This window comes from Lagopus muta, chromosome 24, assembly GCF_023343835.1.
Source record: "Lagopus muta isolate bLagMut1 chromosome 24, bLagMut1 primary, whole genome shotgun sequence".
Lineage (NCBI taxonomy): Eukaryota > Metazoa > Chordata > Aves > Galliformes > Phasianidae > Lagopus > Lagopus muta.
In genome coordinates this window covers 5,419,124-5,438,127 of record NC_064456.1, presented here as the reverse complement: position 1 = coordinate 5,438,127, position 19,004 = coordinate 5,419,124, and the positions used below count along the sequence as shown (strand labels likewise).

At 48.1% G+C, this 19,004-nt stretch overlaps 1 protein-coding gene across 5 annotated transcripts; it reads left to right on the top strand.

Moving 5' to 3' along the window:
* Window positions 1-8,402: 8,402 nt before the first annotated feature.
* LOC125684322 (E3 ubiquitin-protein ligase Itchy homolog) lies at window positions 8,403-18,114 on the top strand. Of its 5 annotated transcripts, none has more exons than XM_048926414.1 (4): window positions 8,403-9,308; window positions 15,079-15,249; window positions 16,528-16,629; window positions 17,453-18,113. In XM_048926414.1, exons 1-4 carry the CDS (start codon window positions 9,291-9,293, stop codon window positions 17,801-17,803), a joined length of 642 nt encoding a protein of 213 aa, XP_048782371.1. In that variant the 5' UTR covers window positions 8,403-9,290; the 3' UTR covers window positions 17,804-18,113. The 5 variants fall into 5 exon arrangements, 4 of the variants coding, with proteins under 4 accessions (XP_048782371.1, XP_048782370.1, XP_048782369.1 ...); XM_048926413.1 differs by lacking the exon at window positions 8,403-9,308 and adding an exon at window positions 14,840-14,991 and having other exon boundaries at window positions 17,453-18,114; XM_048926412.1 differs by lacking the exon at window positions 8,403-9,308 and adding an exon at window positions 16,757-16,995 and having other exon boundaries at window positions 14,840-15,249; window positions 17,453-18,081.
* Window positions 18,115-19,004: the final 890 nt, after the last annotated feature.

Here is a 19,004-nt window from a genome sequence, read left to right as displayed (position 1 = left end):
TTGAGTGCACCCTCAGCAAGTTTGCTGACGACACCAAGCTGAGTGGTGCGGTTGATACGGTGGAAGGAAGGGATGCCATTCAGAGGGACCTCGACAGGCTGGAGGGCTGGGCTCGGGTGAACCTAATGAGGTTCAACACGGCAAAGTGCAGGGTTTTGCATTTGGGCCGGAAGAACCCCAGGCACCTGTACAGGCTGGGAGGAGCGGTCCTTGAGAGCAGCTCGGCAGAGAAGGACCTGGGGGTCCTGATGGACGAGAGACTGAATATGAGCCAGCAGTGCGCTCTGGCAGCTCAAAAGGCAAATGGGATCCTGGGCTCCATCAGGAGAGGGGTGGTCAGCAGGGACAGGGAGGTGATTGTCCCTCTCTACTCGGCTCTTGTGAGGCCCCATCTAGAGTACTGTGTCCAGGTGTGGAGCCCTCAGTACAAGAAAGACATAGAGATTTTGGAAAGGGTCCAGAGGAGGGATCTAAGATGATCAGGGGGCTGGAGCACCTCCCCTGTGAGGACAGGCTGAGGGAGTTGGGCTTGTTCAGCCAGGAGAAGAGAAGGCTGCGGGGTGACCTCATTGCAGCCTATCAATACCTGAAGGGAACCTACACCCAGGAGGGGAGTAAACTCTTCAGAAGGGCTGACAACAGCAGGACTAGGGGAAATGGATCCAAGTTGAAGGAGGGAAGATTTAGGTGAGATGTTAGGGGGAAGTTCTTTACTAGGAGAGTGGTTAGGCCCTGGAACGGGCTGCCCAGGGAGGTTGTGGATGCCCCGTCCTTGGACGTGTTTAAGGCCAGGTTGGACGGGGTCCTGGGCAACCTGATCTGAATGTGTATGTTTGGTGGCCCTGCTAGGCAGGGGGGTTGGAACTACATGATCCTTGGGGTCCCTTCCAACCCGGGTGATTCTGTGATTCTGTGATTCTGTGAAAATCCCTGTTTTTCCCATCAAATCTGGGGCTTTTCCCCTTAAATATGGCTTTTTCTGCCAGGAATTTCTCATTTTCCATTAAATCTGGCTTTTTCTCCCAAAAATCCCTGTTTTTCCCCTTAAATCTGGGGTTTTTTCCCCTTAAATGTGGCTTTTTCTGACAGAAATCCCTTCTTTTCCTCTTAAAAATGGCTTTTTCTGCCAGAAATCCCTGGTTTTCCCTTCAATCTGGGGTTTTTCCCCTTAAATGTTGCATTTTCTGCCTGAAATTCCTGGTTTTCCCCTTAAATCTGGGATTTTTTCACAGGAATCCCTGTTTTTCCCATTAAATCTGGGCTTTTCCCCCTGAAACATATGGCTTTTTCTCCCAAAAATCCCTGTTTTTCGCATTAAATCTGGGGTTTTTCGCCTTAAATATGGCTTTTTCTGCCAGAAATCCCTACTTTTCCTCTTAAAAATGCATTTTTCTTCCAGAAATCCCTGGTTTCCCCTTCAATCTGGGGTTTATCCCCTTAAATATGGCTTTTTCTCCTAGAAATCCCTGCTTTTCCCCTTAAATCTGGAGTTTTTACCCTTAAAAATGGCTGTTTCTGCCAGAAATCCCTGGTTTTCCCATCAAATCCGGGGCTTTTCCCCTTAAATATGGCTTTTTCTCCCAAAAATCCCTGTTGTTCCCCTTAAATCTGGGCTTTTCTCACAGAAATCCCCGTTTTTTTCCCAGAAATCTGGAGGTTTTGCCCTTAAATAGGGCTTCTTCTGCCAGAAATCCCTGGTTTAACCATTAAATCTGGGGTTTTTCCCCTTAAATCTGGGCTTTTTGCACAGAAATACCTGCTTTGCCCTGTAAATCTGGGGTTTTCTCACAGAAATCCCTGTTTTTTCCCATTACACCGGGGGCTTTTCCCCTGAACAATGGATTTTTTCTCCCAAAAATCCCTGTTTTTCCCATTAAATATGGCTTTTTCTGACAGAAATCCCTGTTTTCCCCTTAAATCTGGGTTTCTTCCCCTTAAATATGGCGTTTTCTCACAGAAATCCCTGTTTTTTTCCATCAAATCTGGGGCTTTTCGCCTTAAATATGGCTTTTTCTCCTTGAAATCCCTGTTTTTCCTATTAAATCTGGGGTTTTTACCATTACGTATGGCTTTTTCTCACAGAAATCCCTGTTTTTCCCCATTAAATCTGGAGGTTTTGCACCTAAATAAGGCTTTTTCTGCCAGAAATCCCTGGTTTTCCCATTAAATTTGGGGTTTTTCCCCTTAAATGTGGGGTTTTCTCACAGAAATCCCTGTTTTTCCCCTTAAATCTGGGGTTTTTCCCTCTTAAATATGGCTTTTTCTGACAGAAATACCTGGTTTCCCCATTAAATCTGGGGTTCTTCCCCTTAAATGTGGCTTTTTCTCCTATAAATCCCTGTTTTTCCCATTAAATCTGGGGTATTTCCCCTTAAATATGGCTTTTTCTTCCAGAAATCCGTTTTTCCCCTTAAATCTGGGATTTTTTCACAGAAATCCCTGTTTTTCCCATTAAATCTGGGGTATTTCCCCTTAATTTTTAATAGTAGGTGTTATTTTAATAATTGGTATTTTATACCTATTATACCTGTTATTATACCTATAATAGGTATTTTTTTTATAATTTCCCCTGGCTGACTGGCATAGCACAGATGGTCGTCGTTGGCAGTGCAGAGTCCGGTTGGAGGCCTGTAACCAGCGGTGTTCCTCAGGGGTCTGTGCTGGGTCCGGTCTTGTTCGACATCTTCATCAATGACCTTGATGAGGGGATGGTGGCCACCCTCAGCAAGTTTGCTGATGATACGAAGTTGGGAGGATTTGCTGACACGCCTGAAGGCTGTGTCTTTTTCTCTGCTTTCTACATTAACCGATGAAATGTTTTGTGTTCACTTTGATACTGCTCTGCCTGCAGTCATTCACGCAGCACCAAAGCCCGTGTACAGTACATTCCTTAAACCCAGAGAAGAAAATGTGTTATTTGTGGGCAAATTATATGATGTACATTTTTTAATTGCCAAATCTGCCTATGATGTACTTTAAAAAATGATTGTTTGTTTGCTGGAATTGGCTTCAGTTTTTAATTTACTTTTTCCAGTTGATCCTTTCTTTTGTGTCCTGACTTGATCCGTCTGGAGCTGCTGTGATCGTCTTCCCATTGCCCTTAGTTCTAAGGCTCTGTATCTGCTGTGGGATTGCCCAGCAGGGATGATGGTCATCTAGTTGCAGCTGGAAGACTGGACCAAGGGTGTTTTTCAGTAGCACTGTTTGTTTGTTACTGGTGGCATTCTTGTTAGAGAGGTAGAGAGGGGCAGAGTAGGCAAGTGAATGAATGTGAACTTCTCAGCCACAGTTCCTTTGTTCAGGCTTTGGGCAAGGGGAGGATGTGCTGAAAAGTCCTGTTGCCAACACAGTGAAGCGCTCTTGCCCTTGATGATGTGCTTTTTTCCCATCAGTCTCCATATTGAGTTGGCCGTCATAAGAAGTCCTAGTCCAGCTGCCTACGTACAGCAGTAAGCAGCTGTAGAGGAAGAGGATGTGGTTTGGGCATTCTTTCTCTTATTCTCTTTTGAATTCTAGCACTTATCTGAGTGCTATCATCTAGCGGTGGCCTTTTCACTGTGAGTTCAGGAAGTGTGTACTGAGGGTTGTAGTTGGAACATCTGGGTCTGTTGAATGGGTGCCTTCATTTTCTTTCCTGCTCTATATGGATTGTGAGATCAAGATAGCAGTAACCTGTGTTGTCTTGCTTGTGCACGGGGAAAACCAGCGTTCTGTGGAGCTGAACCCGGTAGAGAAAGATCTGGCGCTGAAGATTGCGGAGCTGTTATGTAATGAAGATGCCAGTGATGGAAGAGCAAACTGCTGGGTTGAGAAAGCTGCCAGGCTGCTCCCTGGGAATCCTGTTGCTCTCAGATTGAAGGTAAGTTCCAGCTTCTCATCTCTGCTTTGTGCCTTGAAGAAACCTTTCATATCTGACTGGGTGCTCCTAGCATGTCATCTGGTCATCTCAATATTTCCTTGGCTAAATTATTTTAGAATCAGGAATCTTAAATCAATTACATATTAGTTTCTTTGCTGCCTGCTGTTTTTGTCTAGCTTGCGTGAAAATTGCAGCTCTGGGCTTTCACATGCATTTTAAGGCTGATCTGTTCAAGAATGTGGGGAAACTGTTAGTCATAATGTCTAAGAAGTTGAGTTTAGAGAGGCAGTACTTGATGTGTCTGTTGTGACTAAGCTACTTTTTAGTTGTGTGAGTTTAAAAATGTGTAGGAGGTGCTGTCATTCTCAAGTACTGTGTAAATGCTTTCAGACCACGTCACTTTGGCACTTAGTTTTATGTAGCACAGCAGCCATGACGTTGAGGTTCCTAGGGGCTTCTGTTGGCTTTCTGTTGTTTTATTTGGACTGGTGTCTGATCAGTAAGTAAACAGATATTATGTAGTCTGTAGAAAAGTTCGGCTGGTAAGATGATCACGTTGAGAAGGATGATCAGAGATGAATGAAGAAGTGCTCACTGGTGTGCAGGCTCCCAAGAAACTGCACGAGGAGCGATGTGCCGGGAGAGATCCTTCCTCAGTAGCAGTCAGCCCTGAGATGGGGTCTAGGAGGGGTGCAGCCGGGCTCCATCCCTTCTGGTCACACAGCTGCATTGCCTTCACCTGTGCTCCCAGGGCTGACTCAGCGCTCACCTGAGGTGATCAACCAGAGGTTCAGACTGTGATTCAACAGTTCCCATATGGACTAGCTGTTCTGTATCAAGGTGTGCTGTCTCTGAATCAAACTGTCTGACAGTCTTAACATCTACATGAGGCAGAATGCTGAAGTTTTTTTTTCCCTGTTATCTTGTTTCTAAGATGTTGGAGTAATTTCATCAAGTCTGAAGTCTGTGTAGTGGAGGTGAAAAAACTGTCAGCTAATGCGGTTGTTGAAAAGACTGATGTGGAAAAAAGTATTAATATGTTGCTTTCATGTTTAATAGGGGAAGTTACTAGAAGATAAAAGAGCTCATTCCAGCCATCTTCACCTTTATGTGGCTCAAGCTGAACTCCGTGCAAGACCTGATGATGTCTCCCGTAACATCAGACTGGTTGCACTGTAGCACTCGCAATAAATTCCGAGGTGCTTTGCTCCATGTTCAGGAGGCAGAGAAGGAAATACCTCTGGAGACGAGCTTGGAATGCTGTTCCTGTGTCGTAAAGACACGTGAGGTATTTCATCATCTTTTGATCCTGTCACAATCTTTCATGTCCTCAAAACTGGTCGGTCTCCTAGTTTCGTTGCACTGACAGCTGCTGCTCAAGTGATTTAACTCCTCCAAATGAAAGTCTGCTGAAACCAATTGTTTAATGGGGATTTTCTTCCTGAAGTTAAACCTTGTATATTTTCTAACTTCAAGACTAAGCTAGATACAGCAGCTTCATCAAGGAGAGAACTGTTGAATGAGCTCCTGGAACTTTACTGCTGAAAGATATGTGAATGCCTCACCTGTGAAAGTGGGTTAGGTAGCAGTGTGTTCTGGAGAAGTGATGTCCTTGCCTTCACAGAAGGATGGTTATTCCTCTTCCTCTGATGAACTTTGTTCTTTAGAAATACCTTGAATCAGCCCCGGACTTGGAATCTAATGCAAAGAGTTGGAGAGCTGTCAAGAGCGGTCATCTCCTGGCTCATTCTAGCTTTATTAAAATGGAATTTGCTTTGGGAGATGTCCGCCAGTGCAGAGAGGCACTTGAAAGCTATTGTTTTGTTGTTTTTGTATTTAAAAAACAAACAGAAGCAATCGAGAATGGAATATTTTTTTCTCAGTCAGAGAACATCTAGCAGGTATCGGTTTCCCTGCGTGACCAGTTTGTGGATGGGAGAGGAGTTTCTCTGTACTGAGGTTCTTAGTAGGCTTGGAGCCCAAGCTATGTATTTGTCCAAGCTAGAAGCCTTGGGGAAGACTTGGTGATATGCAGGGTCAGTTATCTTCTGCCTCTGCAGTGAGAGAATGTTGTTCTGTATTTCAGTAGCTAATTGAGATTTTGCAAACGTTCGTGGATCACCTTTGTCCTGATCAACTGAACACAACCCACAGTGAAATAATGAAGAACTGTAGGTCTGCAGTATGAAAGAGAAGCAGAAGGCCACTTCCAGAAGAACATTCTCCTTCAGAAAAAGCCGGTAGGGCCAGCTATGCCAACTGCCTTCAGGGCAGATCGTCTGAGGCACAGCTGGCATAGTGCAAAACAATGTTTGTAGCCAATTCCTGGGTGAAGTTCTATGTTCCATTCTTCCCATTATGTTTTCTTTCATACTGACTTGCACTGACTTGGGCTGATTTCACTTCCATAAATGAAGGTCAGAGCTTTGGGAACTTAAGGCTGTTCTCCTGCTTTCTTGTGCCACTCAGACGTAAACAACTGAGGGGGTCGTAGCAGTTGAATCGTCCACTTACTTGGTCTACAGCTAAATAACATGGATTCAAAGCGTGCGATGGCTTTTAGCAGGACTTTGTTGAAAAGGAGTCTTTTCTGCCTTCTAGTTTTGATCGTCTCCTTCACTGTGTGAAACGGTGAGCGAAGCTGAGGAGCTGTCTGACACCTTCCTGGAAATGGAAGGAAGCTGTACGCGTGTGCTGGGATGTTTCTGCTCAAGCTGCCCAGCACAGCGAGGCGCAGTGCAGCGATGCACGCCAGCTGGCAGCACTGCGTGATCTGAGCAGTTCCAGTGTCAGTCACTCTTCACTTTCTGCCTCTAGTTGATGCAGTTCTTGACCACTCTTGCTGTACATGTGTGGAACGCCCATATTCCAGAGATGAATTGGTGTGTGTCAGGCTCCCTCCTCACTACGTCTTACTCTTCCCCGTGCCTTTAAAAGATTTCAGATGATGTGGAGGAAATCAGAACAGCTGGGGGAATCGCTGGAAGAGTGTTACGTCGACTTTTCAAAATGCTTGGTTCCAGCTTGTTAAACAAAGGCAAAGAGGTGGGAAGAGGTTGCTAGGAGGCTCCTAAGATGGGAGAAATCTTCAGAGCTCCTTCCTTCTCTTGTAATGAAGCCCAGCTTAGATCAGATGTTAGTCTTCCTCACTGGGGTGTAGATGCTCACTTCTTACCGCTCTGTTTTTGCCCAGGTGCTGTTGGAATGCACAGTGCAGTGCTGGTAGTCTCCAGCACCCTGTGTGGCTGGGTTTGCAGTGGAACTCTGTGTCGGTGTTACCCCAGTGCAGCCATTGTTAAAACCACTTTGTCACTTGCTGCAAGAAACATCAAGACTTGGGACTTGAGACTCCTGAATCCATTTTTATCTGTTGGACCATGAAGCAAGTACACTTTCGTACATCTTAAATGCATTTGAGTGCTATTTTCTCTTTTCTTATTTCTTTCCTTCTCCAGTATTTTCCTTTCTTTCTTTTAGTACCTAATTTTTTTTTTTGCTTTATTATTTTCACAACAACGTGTATTTCTGCTCGGGATGGTATTCACTAGCAATTTAGAATTGCAAGAGAAACTTAATACTCGTAATGAAACACATCAGCCTCCTTTCTTACTGCTGCTGCTGTGCAAACAGTGCTGTACTGAGAAGCAAACATCCCGGTGGGATGCTGTTCGTATTCTCATGCAGAATAAAGCAGTGTGAGAATGCCTCAGTTTGGCATTCGGAGTTCCTCAGGGACTCACACAAACACAAGCATTACCAGAGGCCTCATCACGTTCACCTCTGGCTGAGCAGGTGGAGATCTACTAGTGAGAATACATATATTCATATGTACATGCTGACAACACTCAAGTCCACTCACCTGAGTGTCTCCAGTGGCTGGCACCTGGATCTCTCCTGTAGCTGGCAGATGGGCACACAGGCCCTCCAATCCACGGTCTGAGCCTAGTGCACACACAGGCAAGAACAACAGACAGCCCTCACCCTGGAGAGGAGTTAGCAAGCAACTTAGTGAGAAGATAGGACAGACCACACTCATCAGGTGCAGCACATGGCCAGATAACATCTGAACTATCCACTGCTTACATGCAAGCAGCCCATTTATGCTGTTATCTGTGGCTTTGTTGTCCCACACTTGTTCCTCCCCAAGTCACCCCAATCCACCCACTGCTTTTGGTTTCTCCCTTAAACATCCCATAGTAAGTCTTGTACAGTAATGTGTCCCATGGCTCTTGGCAACAACCTCCCTCAGTCCTGAAGGTGCTCTGGTGTGTGATGGATTTCACACCGGACACTGGGACAGCCCTGAGAAAGGTCCAGGTCACTTCTGCTTTTCACCTTGTGTTCCTCTAAGCTCTTAGAACTTTGACTTTTCTGCGCAATTATTGTTCTCTGTCTTGAGGTAAGAATCCCACCTTTCCTGCTACATAGCCTAAAAACTGATAGGTTTCTGGTGCTGGGTGAGAAAATGAGTGACTGCAGTTGATGTTGTAAGTAGTGTTACACAGGTGCACGTTGTACCATGTAACGTGTCTCACTGGTCTTAGAACCAGTGAGCTTCTAGGCAGTATGTGCACTGTGGAGCTTCCAAGTGGAGCATCACAGCCACGATCAAATTGGTGCTGCTACAGCACGCTGCACACCTGTTCTGACTTTTGCTTCCTGACTGTCAGTTGTGGGCACTCCAAGTGCAGCACGTTGGTAGCACTGCAGTGCGCTTTTCTCCTGGCAGTCGCTGTCCTGTTGTGATTGTAGCTGACAATTATAACTCCGCTGCTCTGTGTAACGATGGGTGTCATGCTGTGTGTTACTGGATGTTGATTCAGGCAGGCCTGTTTACCATTGCATTTCAACAAAACACTGGGATGTACCCAAAAAGCACCTCTGACCTAGGGATGTGATACAGAATCTTCACATTCAAAATGCAAAACTACATGTCACGAGATAAACGTGCAATGTTTTACTCCCAAGATAGACTTGGTAGCTGTTCTGAATGAAGAATGAGGTGAATTACACCTTCTATCTACAGCTCGTCAAGGACAGGTATATTAATTGCTGAAGAAGTGTGGGCAGGAACCAGAGTCTGCACTTCTCCTATAAAGACACACCTTCCTTTAGGCAGCAAAAAGCTTGTGCTCTGGTTCTCCCTGCTTTGTAGGAATAATAAGTTTGCTGACACCTGGGAGTGATTGGCTGTACCACGAGGTGTAAGCAATTGTGCAGAGTGCAAGCAGAAGTGGTGTATTTTTTCTTGATTACTGTGACCTCTTTCATTATACATGAAGGTAAACCCTGACTTTCTTCTTGTACTTTTCAGTTGATCAGGTAGTGGTAACACTGCATCTTCCTGGTGACAGAGAGCCAGCAGAAGTGGTGGATTTGTCTGTCCGTGCAGATGGGATGCAGGTAGATGCTGAGCTCCTGACCAGTAGTGATGCCTCAAGTACAGGAAGTGAGTGACTTTCAGCTTAAATGTGCCATCTACATGAGATCTGGTATCTACGTGAGATCAGGTGTCTACATGAGATCTGGTATCTACATGAGATTTTTTTTACTGAATGCTTGGATGCAGTGTTTTAGTGATGGTAATGAGTGGTTTATTTGACTTGGTGTTTGTAGAGACCAGAGCTTTTGTGTGCTTTTATTTGAGTGGAGTCATAATCAGCAGCGATTATCGGCATTCCTGTAACGTCAATCAGATCAGCACCTGAGTTTTCTGAACTTTGCTTACTTTGTTTATCAATCACGAGCTACCCTTGTGCCTTACTGTAACGAAGGCCTTTAGCTTCCCTCAATTTTCATAAGCCTACAAGCAGAAAAGCAATATAGAACGGATAAATGTAGTCTCACAATAATAAGCGTTCTGGCTAGGAAACAGCTTTGTATTGAATTTTCGTTAGGCATCTCAATGAAATGCTTACACAGATTTTTGCTGGAGAGGGAGATGCACTCTTTTTTTCTGTTTAATTGGTCTCAGATAATCTTTAAGTCAAGGCCAGTCTTTAACCGAAAGCCTTCAGTAAGTGTAAAATGTGTCAGGACATTAAAATGAAAGTAAGGCGTTCCGGTTCCTTTGGTTGAGACAGACAGAGGCGCACTTGTGAGGGTGGCGCAGTGTGCAGACTAGAACTGGATGGGAGGTGATTTCTGCAGGATGCAACAGGCTCTCTGTGGTGGAAAGCAGCTGGACGATGAGTTGGCTTGTGCCAGAGAGGTGTTTTTGTTTTTTGTACGACTAAATGAAGTCAGTTTCTGGTTGCGTCCAAATACGTAAGTGTGTTTAAAAGATGGATGGCGTGCTCTGATGGAGTGTGATTTTGTTGTTTGGTTTGCTTTTTCAAAAGAAAGCCCAAATACCATGAGGCTTGTAGAGCAGGGCTGAGGTGAAAGTAAGAGATTTCCCTCAGGTGCAGTGCTTGGAAGAAGTGAAAGAACAATGGGAAACCATTGCCTTAAATTAACCTACTGAGAACAAAATGCTGGCAAGTAGGAAAAGTCACGCAGACAGTGGGACTGAATACAGTTTTGTGCTCCAGGTGCAGGGCAGCTGTTGGAAAGCAGTTCAGCAGAGGGTTCCACGATGACGAGGTGTGTGGAGCAGGTGAGAAAAGAGAGAGACCTTGAAAAGGTGCCGTGTAACATGCTGCACAGCGTAAGGGCTCTGACTGGCCGTGCGTTGTTGCCTGAGCAGCCTTTGGAGTGAAGTCTCTGTTTCTGGAAGTAGAATAACTCCCTTGAACAGCAGGTCACGGTGAGAGCTTACATCCCACTTTGTGGCTCACAGCTGCTGTTAGTTCCCACCAGCTGGGAGCTGGTAACTGATTTCCTTGTTGATGGCAGTCGTTCAGTTCAGTGGGTGAAGTATTTGTGCTATGGACGTGAGCGTTTCAGTGCTGCACGTTGCGAGTGCTGGCACAACAGGCAAATGCTTGCAAGGTAGCTGAATGAGCAGTTGAGAAACGTTTGCAAATCTAATTGCTATATTAGATGGATAATATTGATCTGAATTGCTGGAACACTTTCTGGAGAGCAGCCAAATTTAGACCTGCTCCAATGCCTTTCTGCTACACTGTGCACAGAGAAAGGGAATGGAGCAGGTCAGAGAGAGCGGTTCTCAAGCAGACAGCTGCAGGGATTTGCTACCAGCCGGGGAGAGGATTTCAGAGGAACTTGTTGTCCTGCCTGCTCTGCCTGCCCTCAGAACAGGGTTGAGGATACGAAAAGTGAGCTCCACTGGGAAAATGACTGCTTGGTGCTGCTGAGAGAGGCAGAGGAGTCACTGTGCGACCTGGTGTAGGGAACCTGCTTTGGCAGGGGGGTTGGACTCAATGATCTCTGGAGGTCCCTTCCACCCCCTACAATTCTGTGATTCTGTGATTCTGAACGGCGTGCCTTTGGCAGTGTTTGTGCAGTTGGATAAGGTAGTGTTGCATCTTCCATAAGGTGAAAATGTCACTGCTTTTGCACTTGGTGGCAGCAGTGCTTTAAGAAAATGCACACCCATGCATAGGTGTGAAATGGGTGCATCCTTAAAAGAAGCCATAGGTGGGCAGCATGAGAGCCTTGGCATTTGAGAGAAATCTGGGCTTTAGAGAGTTCTGTTTTTTGTGCTTGGAAGTGATTCCGGATGCTGCTCAGAGTGCTGCTGTCCTTTTGTTTCTGGTAGTTGAGGTCCTGCGCAGTGACAGCTCCAAAGCAAGAAATGGCGCTCGGTAAGACTTTTTTCCCTGGCTTTTGCACTCAACGTTTGCATTTCTGAACGAGGGGCTGCACGGTTTACAAACACGATGACCGAACAATTTGTGAAGTTTTGAGCGCGTCCTTAAGAAGAATTGTACTGTTGTACATTCAAATACGGGATTGTCTTTCAAAGCAAGTTAATTGCAACTTTCTTTAACGTAACCAGCAGTAGGACCCTTTTTCCAGCATTCAGCCAAACTGCTCTGTACTCGCTCAACGTAACGTGAGAGCGCTGGCTTTGCATTTGGAAACTGACTGTTGGCAGGTTTTTCTTTATCTGCTTCGTTTAAAGTTGTACAACTGCGTGGGCTGTCAGCCTTGGGCATAAGAACAGGTGCTTTGGTGTGGCTGAGTCCAGCAGCACAGACGGTTGGCATGTTTTACAGGCACTCGCAGGTACGGAGCCACAGCTGGGAAGGTTGCATAGAAAGGTTTAGGTTCAGTTAATCTTCACTGAGCAACTGAGTGTGCTGCTGTGAGGTGCGTGTGTATCCTGCTGCCTCTGTTGTGAGGACAGCACCTGGTGTTAGGAGTGCAATGTTGATGAGGCCAGTAAGGTTTGGGCTGCCACAGCAGCTGGCTTAGTAAATTTCTGCCTTAAAAGGACTGAAATAAGCATGGTGTTGCATTGGCTCTCATACATCAGTCGACATTCCTAGTTCAAAAGCTGTGAGCCACTTCACATACGGTATTCTTGGATTTATAGCTCTTGTGAAAATGCTTGAGCTGAGTGCAGGTTTTCAGTATCATGGGCAAATTCTGTTCTGTTTTGAGGACACGTGGTTGAGTCTCTTAACTTGACTGTCCCTGCTGTGCAGAACTGTTTCAGGGAGCACAGCAGCAGTAGGCAGTTTTCTCCATGGAAGCTAGCAAGCTGCAGTTTAGAGCTGGTCTGAAAAGCACTTGTCTCACTCCAAAGTACAGAGTATTTCTCCTTCTAATGTGTGCTGAGTGCAGCTTCCGTTCTCGATTCAAGGATACAAACGAAAAGCCCAAAATAAAAAGATTTATTTGAGATTTAGTTTCCCAGCGATAAATCAGACTGCATAAAAATAAATATAATCCTTAAAGAAGTGCCACTGGTGCACAAACAGCACGGTGCATGCCTTTTACATTTCTGTTTCACAGCACGGAGGTATCAGAACTGTTTGCTTTGTTGAGAAGATACCAAAAGAGAACAGTTGCAGTGTTTGAAGACTGATTTGGGATGATGCCCCGTGCAACTTGGTGGGATAGGAGTGACCACATGTAACCTGCAGTGAGCACCAAGCCACTTTGATGGGTTTCCAGTCCTGCGAGTATGTTAAGTGCTTGCACCATGTGCAGCACGCTCAGATGAGCTCTGGAATAGCTGAGTTGATGTGTAAGAAGGCAGGAGAACTCACGGCTCACTTAGCTGAGTAGCCTGGAGTCTTCCTGTAGAAGTTTTATCCAGTTCTGTTTCCTTTCTTTGCTCAGAAGAGTGCTTCCCTGCTTGGGTATGGAATGCCCAATAATAGTGATAAGAGCTTGTGTGGTTTTAGTCCCACCTAACAGGGCTTTTGGTGTTCCTGAAGGATCCATTGTAAGGATCACGTAAGTGCTCTGGAACATAGCTACAGCACTTACTGCTGTGTGCAGGATTACATTTCATGTGCAGCGTTGTCTTAAAAAGCCTGATGGAAACACACCAAAGAGGATAGGCTTCACTTTTGACAGTAGCATTCAAGCAGCTGCAGCACTTCCTAGGGCCAAGGGAAAGCGAGGCGATGGTTGTGCAGACTGCACATCCCCAAGGCTTTGTGCATGACGGTCATTCGCTTCAGGTTGTTGTGGCACGGTGTGAATTGTCACGTGTACCACACCTGGGATGGGGCAAAGGTACATTTGACATTGATGCTGAGGTCAGTGGGTGATTCTACTGGATCTCTTAGGCCTTGTGGTTTAACTAGGCTTGCCTACCTACAGGGTGTTTATAAGAATGTAATTTTGAAGGTGTTGGTCTGAAATGAAACCTTATGGCCTCTGTGTTTGACCTGCCAATCCACTGGATTACCTCAGTGCTTTAGACAGGAAGGTGTAGATGCATTGAACTGTGCTCAGTGGGGTACAGATCACAGAATCACAGAATCACAGAATCACCCGGGTTGGAAGGGACCTCAAGGATCATGTAGTTCCAACCCCCCTGCCTAGCAGGGCCACCAAACATACACATTCAGATCAGGTTGCCCAGGACCCCGTCCAACCTGGCCTTGAACACGTCCAAGGACGGGGCATCCACAACCTCCCTGGGCAGCCCGTTCCAGGGCCTAACCACTCTCCTAGTAAAGAACTTCCCCCTAACATCTCACCTAAATCTTCCCTCCTTCAACTTGGATCCATTTCCCCTAGTCCTGCTGTTGTCAGCCCTTTTGAAGAGTTTACTCCCCTCCTGGGTGTAGGTTCCCTTCAGGTATTGATAGGCTGCAATGAGGTCACCCCGCAGCCTTCTCTTCTCCTGGCTGAACAAGCCCAACTCCCTCAGCCTGTCCTCATAGGGGAGCTGCTCCAGCCCCCTGATCATCTTAGTCGCCCTCCTCTGGACCCTTTCCAAAATCTCTATGTCTTTCTTGTACTGAGGGCTCCACACCTGGACACAGGACTCCAGATGGGGCCTCACAAGAGCCGAGTAGAGAGGGACAATCACCTCCCTGTCCCTGCTGACCACCCCTCTCCTGATGGAGCCCAGGATCCCATTTGCCTTTCGAGCTGCCAGAGCGCACTGCTGGCTCATATTCAGTCTCTCGTCCATCAGGACCCCCAGGTCCTTCTCTGCCGAGCTGCTCTCAAGGACCGCTCCTCCCAGCCTGTACAGGTGCCTGGGGTTCTTCCGGCCCAAATGCAAAACCCTACACTTTGCCGTGTTGAACCTCATTAGGTTCACCCGAGCCCAGCCCTCCAGCCTGTCGAGGTCCCTCTGAATGGCATCCCTTCCTTCCACCGTATCAACCGCACCACTCAGCTTGGTGTCGTCAGCAAACTTGCTGAGGGTGCACTCAATTCCCTCATCGATGTCATTAATAAAGATGTTAAAGAGCACCGGTCCCAAGACAGACCCCTGGGGGACACCACTTGTTACCGGCCTCCACCTGGACATAGAGCCATTGACCACCACCCTCTGTCTGCGGCCTTTCAACCAATTGCTTATCCATCGGGTCGTCCACCTATCAAATCCACTTCCCTCCAATTTGCAGATGAGGATGTGGTGGGGGACCATAACAAAGGCCTTGCTCAGGTCCAGGTAAAATGTATCAGACTGCTGCACTGCTAGGTGTAACTGCACAGTGCCGAGTGAATGAAGGCAGCTATTGAAGTGAAGGGCTTGAAAAGTTGAGATGCTGATGATTAATTCATCGCTCCTGGTCAAAACCTTGACGGTTAGTGCTAATTCCCTGGCGATATCCAGAACTGAGCTTAGGGGGAGAATCTGTGTGTATCGTTCTCCTTTCTGTCTTTTCCTACAGAGGACTAACCCAAAGGGCCTGGACAGCTCTGAAGATGCTGCTTCAAATGAAAACAAGACTGTTAGTGGCAGTGATTCCCCTCTTCTCACCAGTGGAAGCTGCAGACCTTCTCGACCTCCCAGGCCTTCCAGACCACCTCCACCTGCACCTGCAGATCCCCATCAGCAGCTGGTGCGTATTCTAGGGCCAGAATCCACTCCAAGCTGTGGATTCTCTGTGCAGTCTGAAAATGAGCAGAACGTTTTCCGATGCATAAAAACTGTTTTTTTTGATGGTAAATTCTGGGATACATAACTTCTATTTTAACAGCTTGCATTCTGTATCATTGTACAGAGAAAACCCTTCCTCAGGTTCGGCTCCTCTGTGCCCTGTTGCTCGCTGGAGAGAAGGGCTGCCCGCTGGGCACAGGGAGCGCTTCCAGCTGCCGACCCGTGCCCTGCAGCCCCCTCCTCATCCTGTGCAGAACGCCACTCCCAGCAGCACAGGTGCCATTGTGGAACCTTCCCCATGTCACAGCCGTCACCTTGGTCACTGCCGCCCCACCTGGCGCACTCGTCTCTGAGAGTGCTGGGCAGGTGGCAGCCATGTCCAGCACGAAGAGAGCAAGAGAGGAGGAGAGGGTGGTTTTAAATGGGAAGAGGGAGCTGGGGGCCCCAGAACCGAAGAGGAGGAGGGGGCCCACCATGACCATCAGGCAGCGGAGGGAGAGGAGGAAGGGAGCCCGGTTCCATCGCACCCGGGCCAGCGCTGTGAGCGACCATGGGGAGCCCATGGAGGTGGATCCGCCTCCAGAGGAGCCCATGGAGGTGGATCCACCTCCAGAGGAGCCCATGGAGGTGGATCCGCCTGCAGCACAGCTGGCCTGGCACCACACCACCGTGCCAGGCCCCGTGTTGGCGCGGTCACAGCTCCGCCATCGCTGGTCCAGGCGCTCGGCTCCTTACCCGCTGTGCGGCCCCCGCCCCCGGCATTAGCCGGGTGGCCTTGCTAACATCTGCTCCTCCTCCACCTTGTTGCTCCTCTGCGGTTCTGCGGGCCCCCAGTTCCATCTTCCCCCTGTAGGAGTTAGGTCCCACTTCTGGGTTTGGTTGTTGATTTCACTGTTAGCTTAGTTTTAGTGTTTAGTTTTAGCGATAGGCATAGGTTACTGATAGGAGTTTAGAGTTAGGCATAGGTTACTGTTAGGAGTTTAGAGTTAGGCATAGGTTGCTGTTAGGAGTTTAGAGTTAGGCATAGGTTGCTGTTAGGAGTTTAGAGTTAGGCATAGGTTACTGTTAGGAGTTTAGAGTTAGGCATAGGTTGCTGCTGCCAACTGGCAGTAAATGCTGCTCACTCGGTAAGCCCTCCCCAAGTTCTCATGCAGAGAAATGAGTGCAACTGCCATGAGAAGGGAGGTTTGAGGACGTCTGCAATGAATTGAATTTCCGTCTTGTGACTTTTCTGTTGCAGAACATCGAGGAATGTGAGTGGCTGAGAAATGGAGTTGGGACTCAGGGGAGCAATCGAGCAACGGGTGCCTGTGTCACAACCTTCCTGAGCGGCCCTTGCAAGGTAGGTGTGCCTTACTGTGAGCGTGCGCTAAGGCAGTGCTGTTCAAACACAGCTGGTGGCACTGTCTGCAGCATGTCTGCTTTCTGTTAAGCTTTGCCCTTATTTTATGTCCTCCTGTCCTTTTCAGCTCCTGCTCCCCTCGCCTGCAAGTGGAGCAGTGCTCAAGCTTGAGGAGTCTTGTCCTCGGCAGGTGGAAAAGATGGTGCAGCTGCAGGTTTTGTGCAGGCTGCCTGCTGTGTGGCTGCTGAAGGGCATTTCTCCTCAGCTGAGATCCCTGAGCCCACGCTGGCAGAGAATGTGCTGCGCCACCATCTCTTCTGTGGAGACACTTTGCAGGTTCTCTGTGTTTCCAGGTGCCATAAGCCAGTAAGTCGTGCTCTCTGAGGCTGATAGAAAGGCACGGGCAATGGGCAGGGAGGGAACAATCTGTAGCTGTGGCCTACGGTGCTGTGCCCAGCACTGCTGAGAGTGCCGTTGTTTGTCCTGCCCTCCCTTCCATGTGCGCGTGTTCCTGATGCACGCCAGGAGTCTTGGGGTGCAAGCTCATCTGCTGCTGCTGCTGCTGTGCTGTGTGTGCTGCCAGGCAGTGTCCAAGCCCTATGCAGGCGCTGCCTTGCAGGAGATGGCTTTGGGTTCTGGTTTGTGTGGGACTTTTGGGAAGGAGATAGAGGTGGAGTTTCTGGCGTGCCCTGATGCCAGGAAGGCGGTATCCAGTGCTGGCAGCCAAAGCTGCCCAGGCGGGTGACTTGAGCTCCCCAAGCGAGCTGTCAGCCACTTGGTACCTGTGAAGGTTCCCTGACCGTTTCTGCCTTGATTCTTGTAGGACTGGCACAATCTTGGGACTCAGACTTGGGAGACAGTGAAGAAACCCCAAGGCAAGTGCTGCTCGGCTGAGGAAGGAAGCCAAGAAGGAGAGCAAAAAGAACCGAGAAGGCCCACAGGACACTCGAATCAGCTGGAATGCTTCCTCGGAGGTGGCACCAAGGGCAGCGGACTGAGTTGCCTGGTTTTCACAGACAGTGCAGAGGGACTGAGGCACCTGGAAGGGAAGGGCTTGTGCTGCGTTCCAAGCAAAGAGGGCTTGCCAGAGGCAGGACTTCAGCTATGGCAAGAGATGGTGATGCTGCGTTCCTTCAGCATGTGTCTCTTCAGGGCCAGAGCCGGTCTAGTATGAGATTGAAATACGGCTCGCCGGGCCTGGAGAGAGAGGAGGTGACGTGGCCATAGGATCAGGCTTCTCCTTGTGTCTGCCTGGAGGCTGAATGACTCATTGCTAAGCAGACATCCTGGACACTGGGGTTTTGTTTTGGGCTGTGTTGATAAATGCAACCCAAATCGTTCTGTATTGAATAAAAGTGAAACCAACCTTTTAAAACGGTGCTGCCTCTTTCCGTAGCTGGTCAAAAAGTCCCTTGCTTGGGCTGGCAATTGTGGGGCGATGAACCAGTCGGCCCTCCCCTGAAATTCTGCTGGTTCTCCCCCGTTTCCTTGTTGGTCTTCCCAATGGGTGGCCTTGGGGCTCAGGAAAGGGCCAGAAGAAGAGGGGTGGCCAGCAGGGACAGGGAGGTGATTGTCCCCCCGTGCTCCCAACTCTGCTCTTGTGAGGCCCCATCTGGAGGCTGCGTCCAGGTCTGGAGCTCCAGTGCAAGAAGGACAGGGAGCTGTTGGAGAGGGGCCAGAGGAGCCAGAGAGATGAGAAGGGGACGGGAGCAGCTCCCTTACGAAGACAGGCTGAGGGAGCTGGGCTTGTTCGGCCTGCAGAAGAGAAAGCTGCGGGGTGACCTCAGTGCAGCCTGCAGTGCCTGAAGGGAGCCTACAGACAGGAGGGGAATCAGCTCTGTGCAAGGGGAGATAACAGCAGGACAAGGGGAAATGGTTTGGAGTCGAGGGAGGGGAGATTGAGGTTGGATGTCAGAGGGAAATTCTTTGCTATGAGAGTGGTGATGTGCTGGAACAGCTGCCCAGAGCTGCCCGTCTGTCCCTGGAGGTGTTTGAGGCCAGGTTGTTGGGGAACTGGGCAGCCTGGTCTGGTATGAAATGGGGAGGTTGGTGGCCCTGTATGTGGCAGGGGGTTGGGGATTCGTGATCCTTGAGGTCCCTCCCAACTGTGGCCATTCTGTGATTCTTGTGATCCTTTGCTGTTTCACATTCCTGCTGCAGCTGCTGCTGCATAGGTTGATGTTGGTTTACTGTTTTCCTTGTTGTTTTTCTGCTGTTTCTGTCTTGATTTCCTGCTCCTTCTGCATTGCAATGCATTGTTTTTTTTCCAGTTTTGTTGATTTTCTTCTCCCTTCTGTTTCTGTTCTTTGAAGTCCTTTTTCCTTTCCTAAGCACATTCCCTTCTGTTTGCGAGGTTTTCAGGTGATTTTGCTTTG

What these genes read in the sequence shown, in the direction of transcription:
- LOC125684322 (XM_048926411.1), top strand. Translation starts at nt 14,950, where the DNA reads ATGCTGATGATTAATTCATCGCTCCTGGTCAAAACCTTGACGGTTAGT. An exon ending in CAGATCCCCATCAGCAGCTG is followed by an intron (nt 15,250 to 16,527) that starts GTGCGTATTCTA and finishes TTTCTGTTGCAG; the next exon opens with AACATCGAGGAATGTGAGTG. An exon ending in TCCTGAGCGGCCCTTGCAAG is followed by an intron (nt 16,630 to 17,452) that starts GTAGGTGTGCCT and finishes TGATTCTTGTAG; the next exon opens with GACTGGCACAATCTTGGGAC.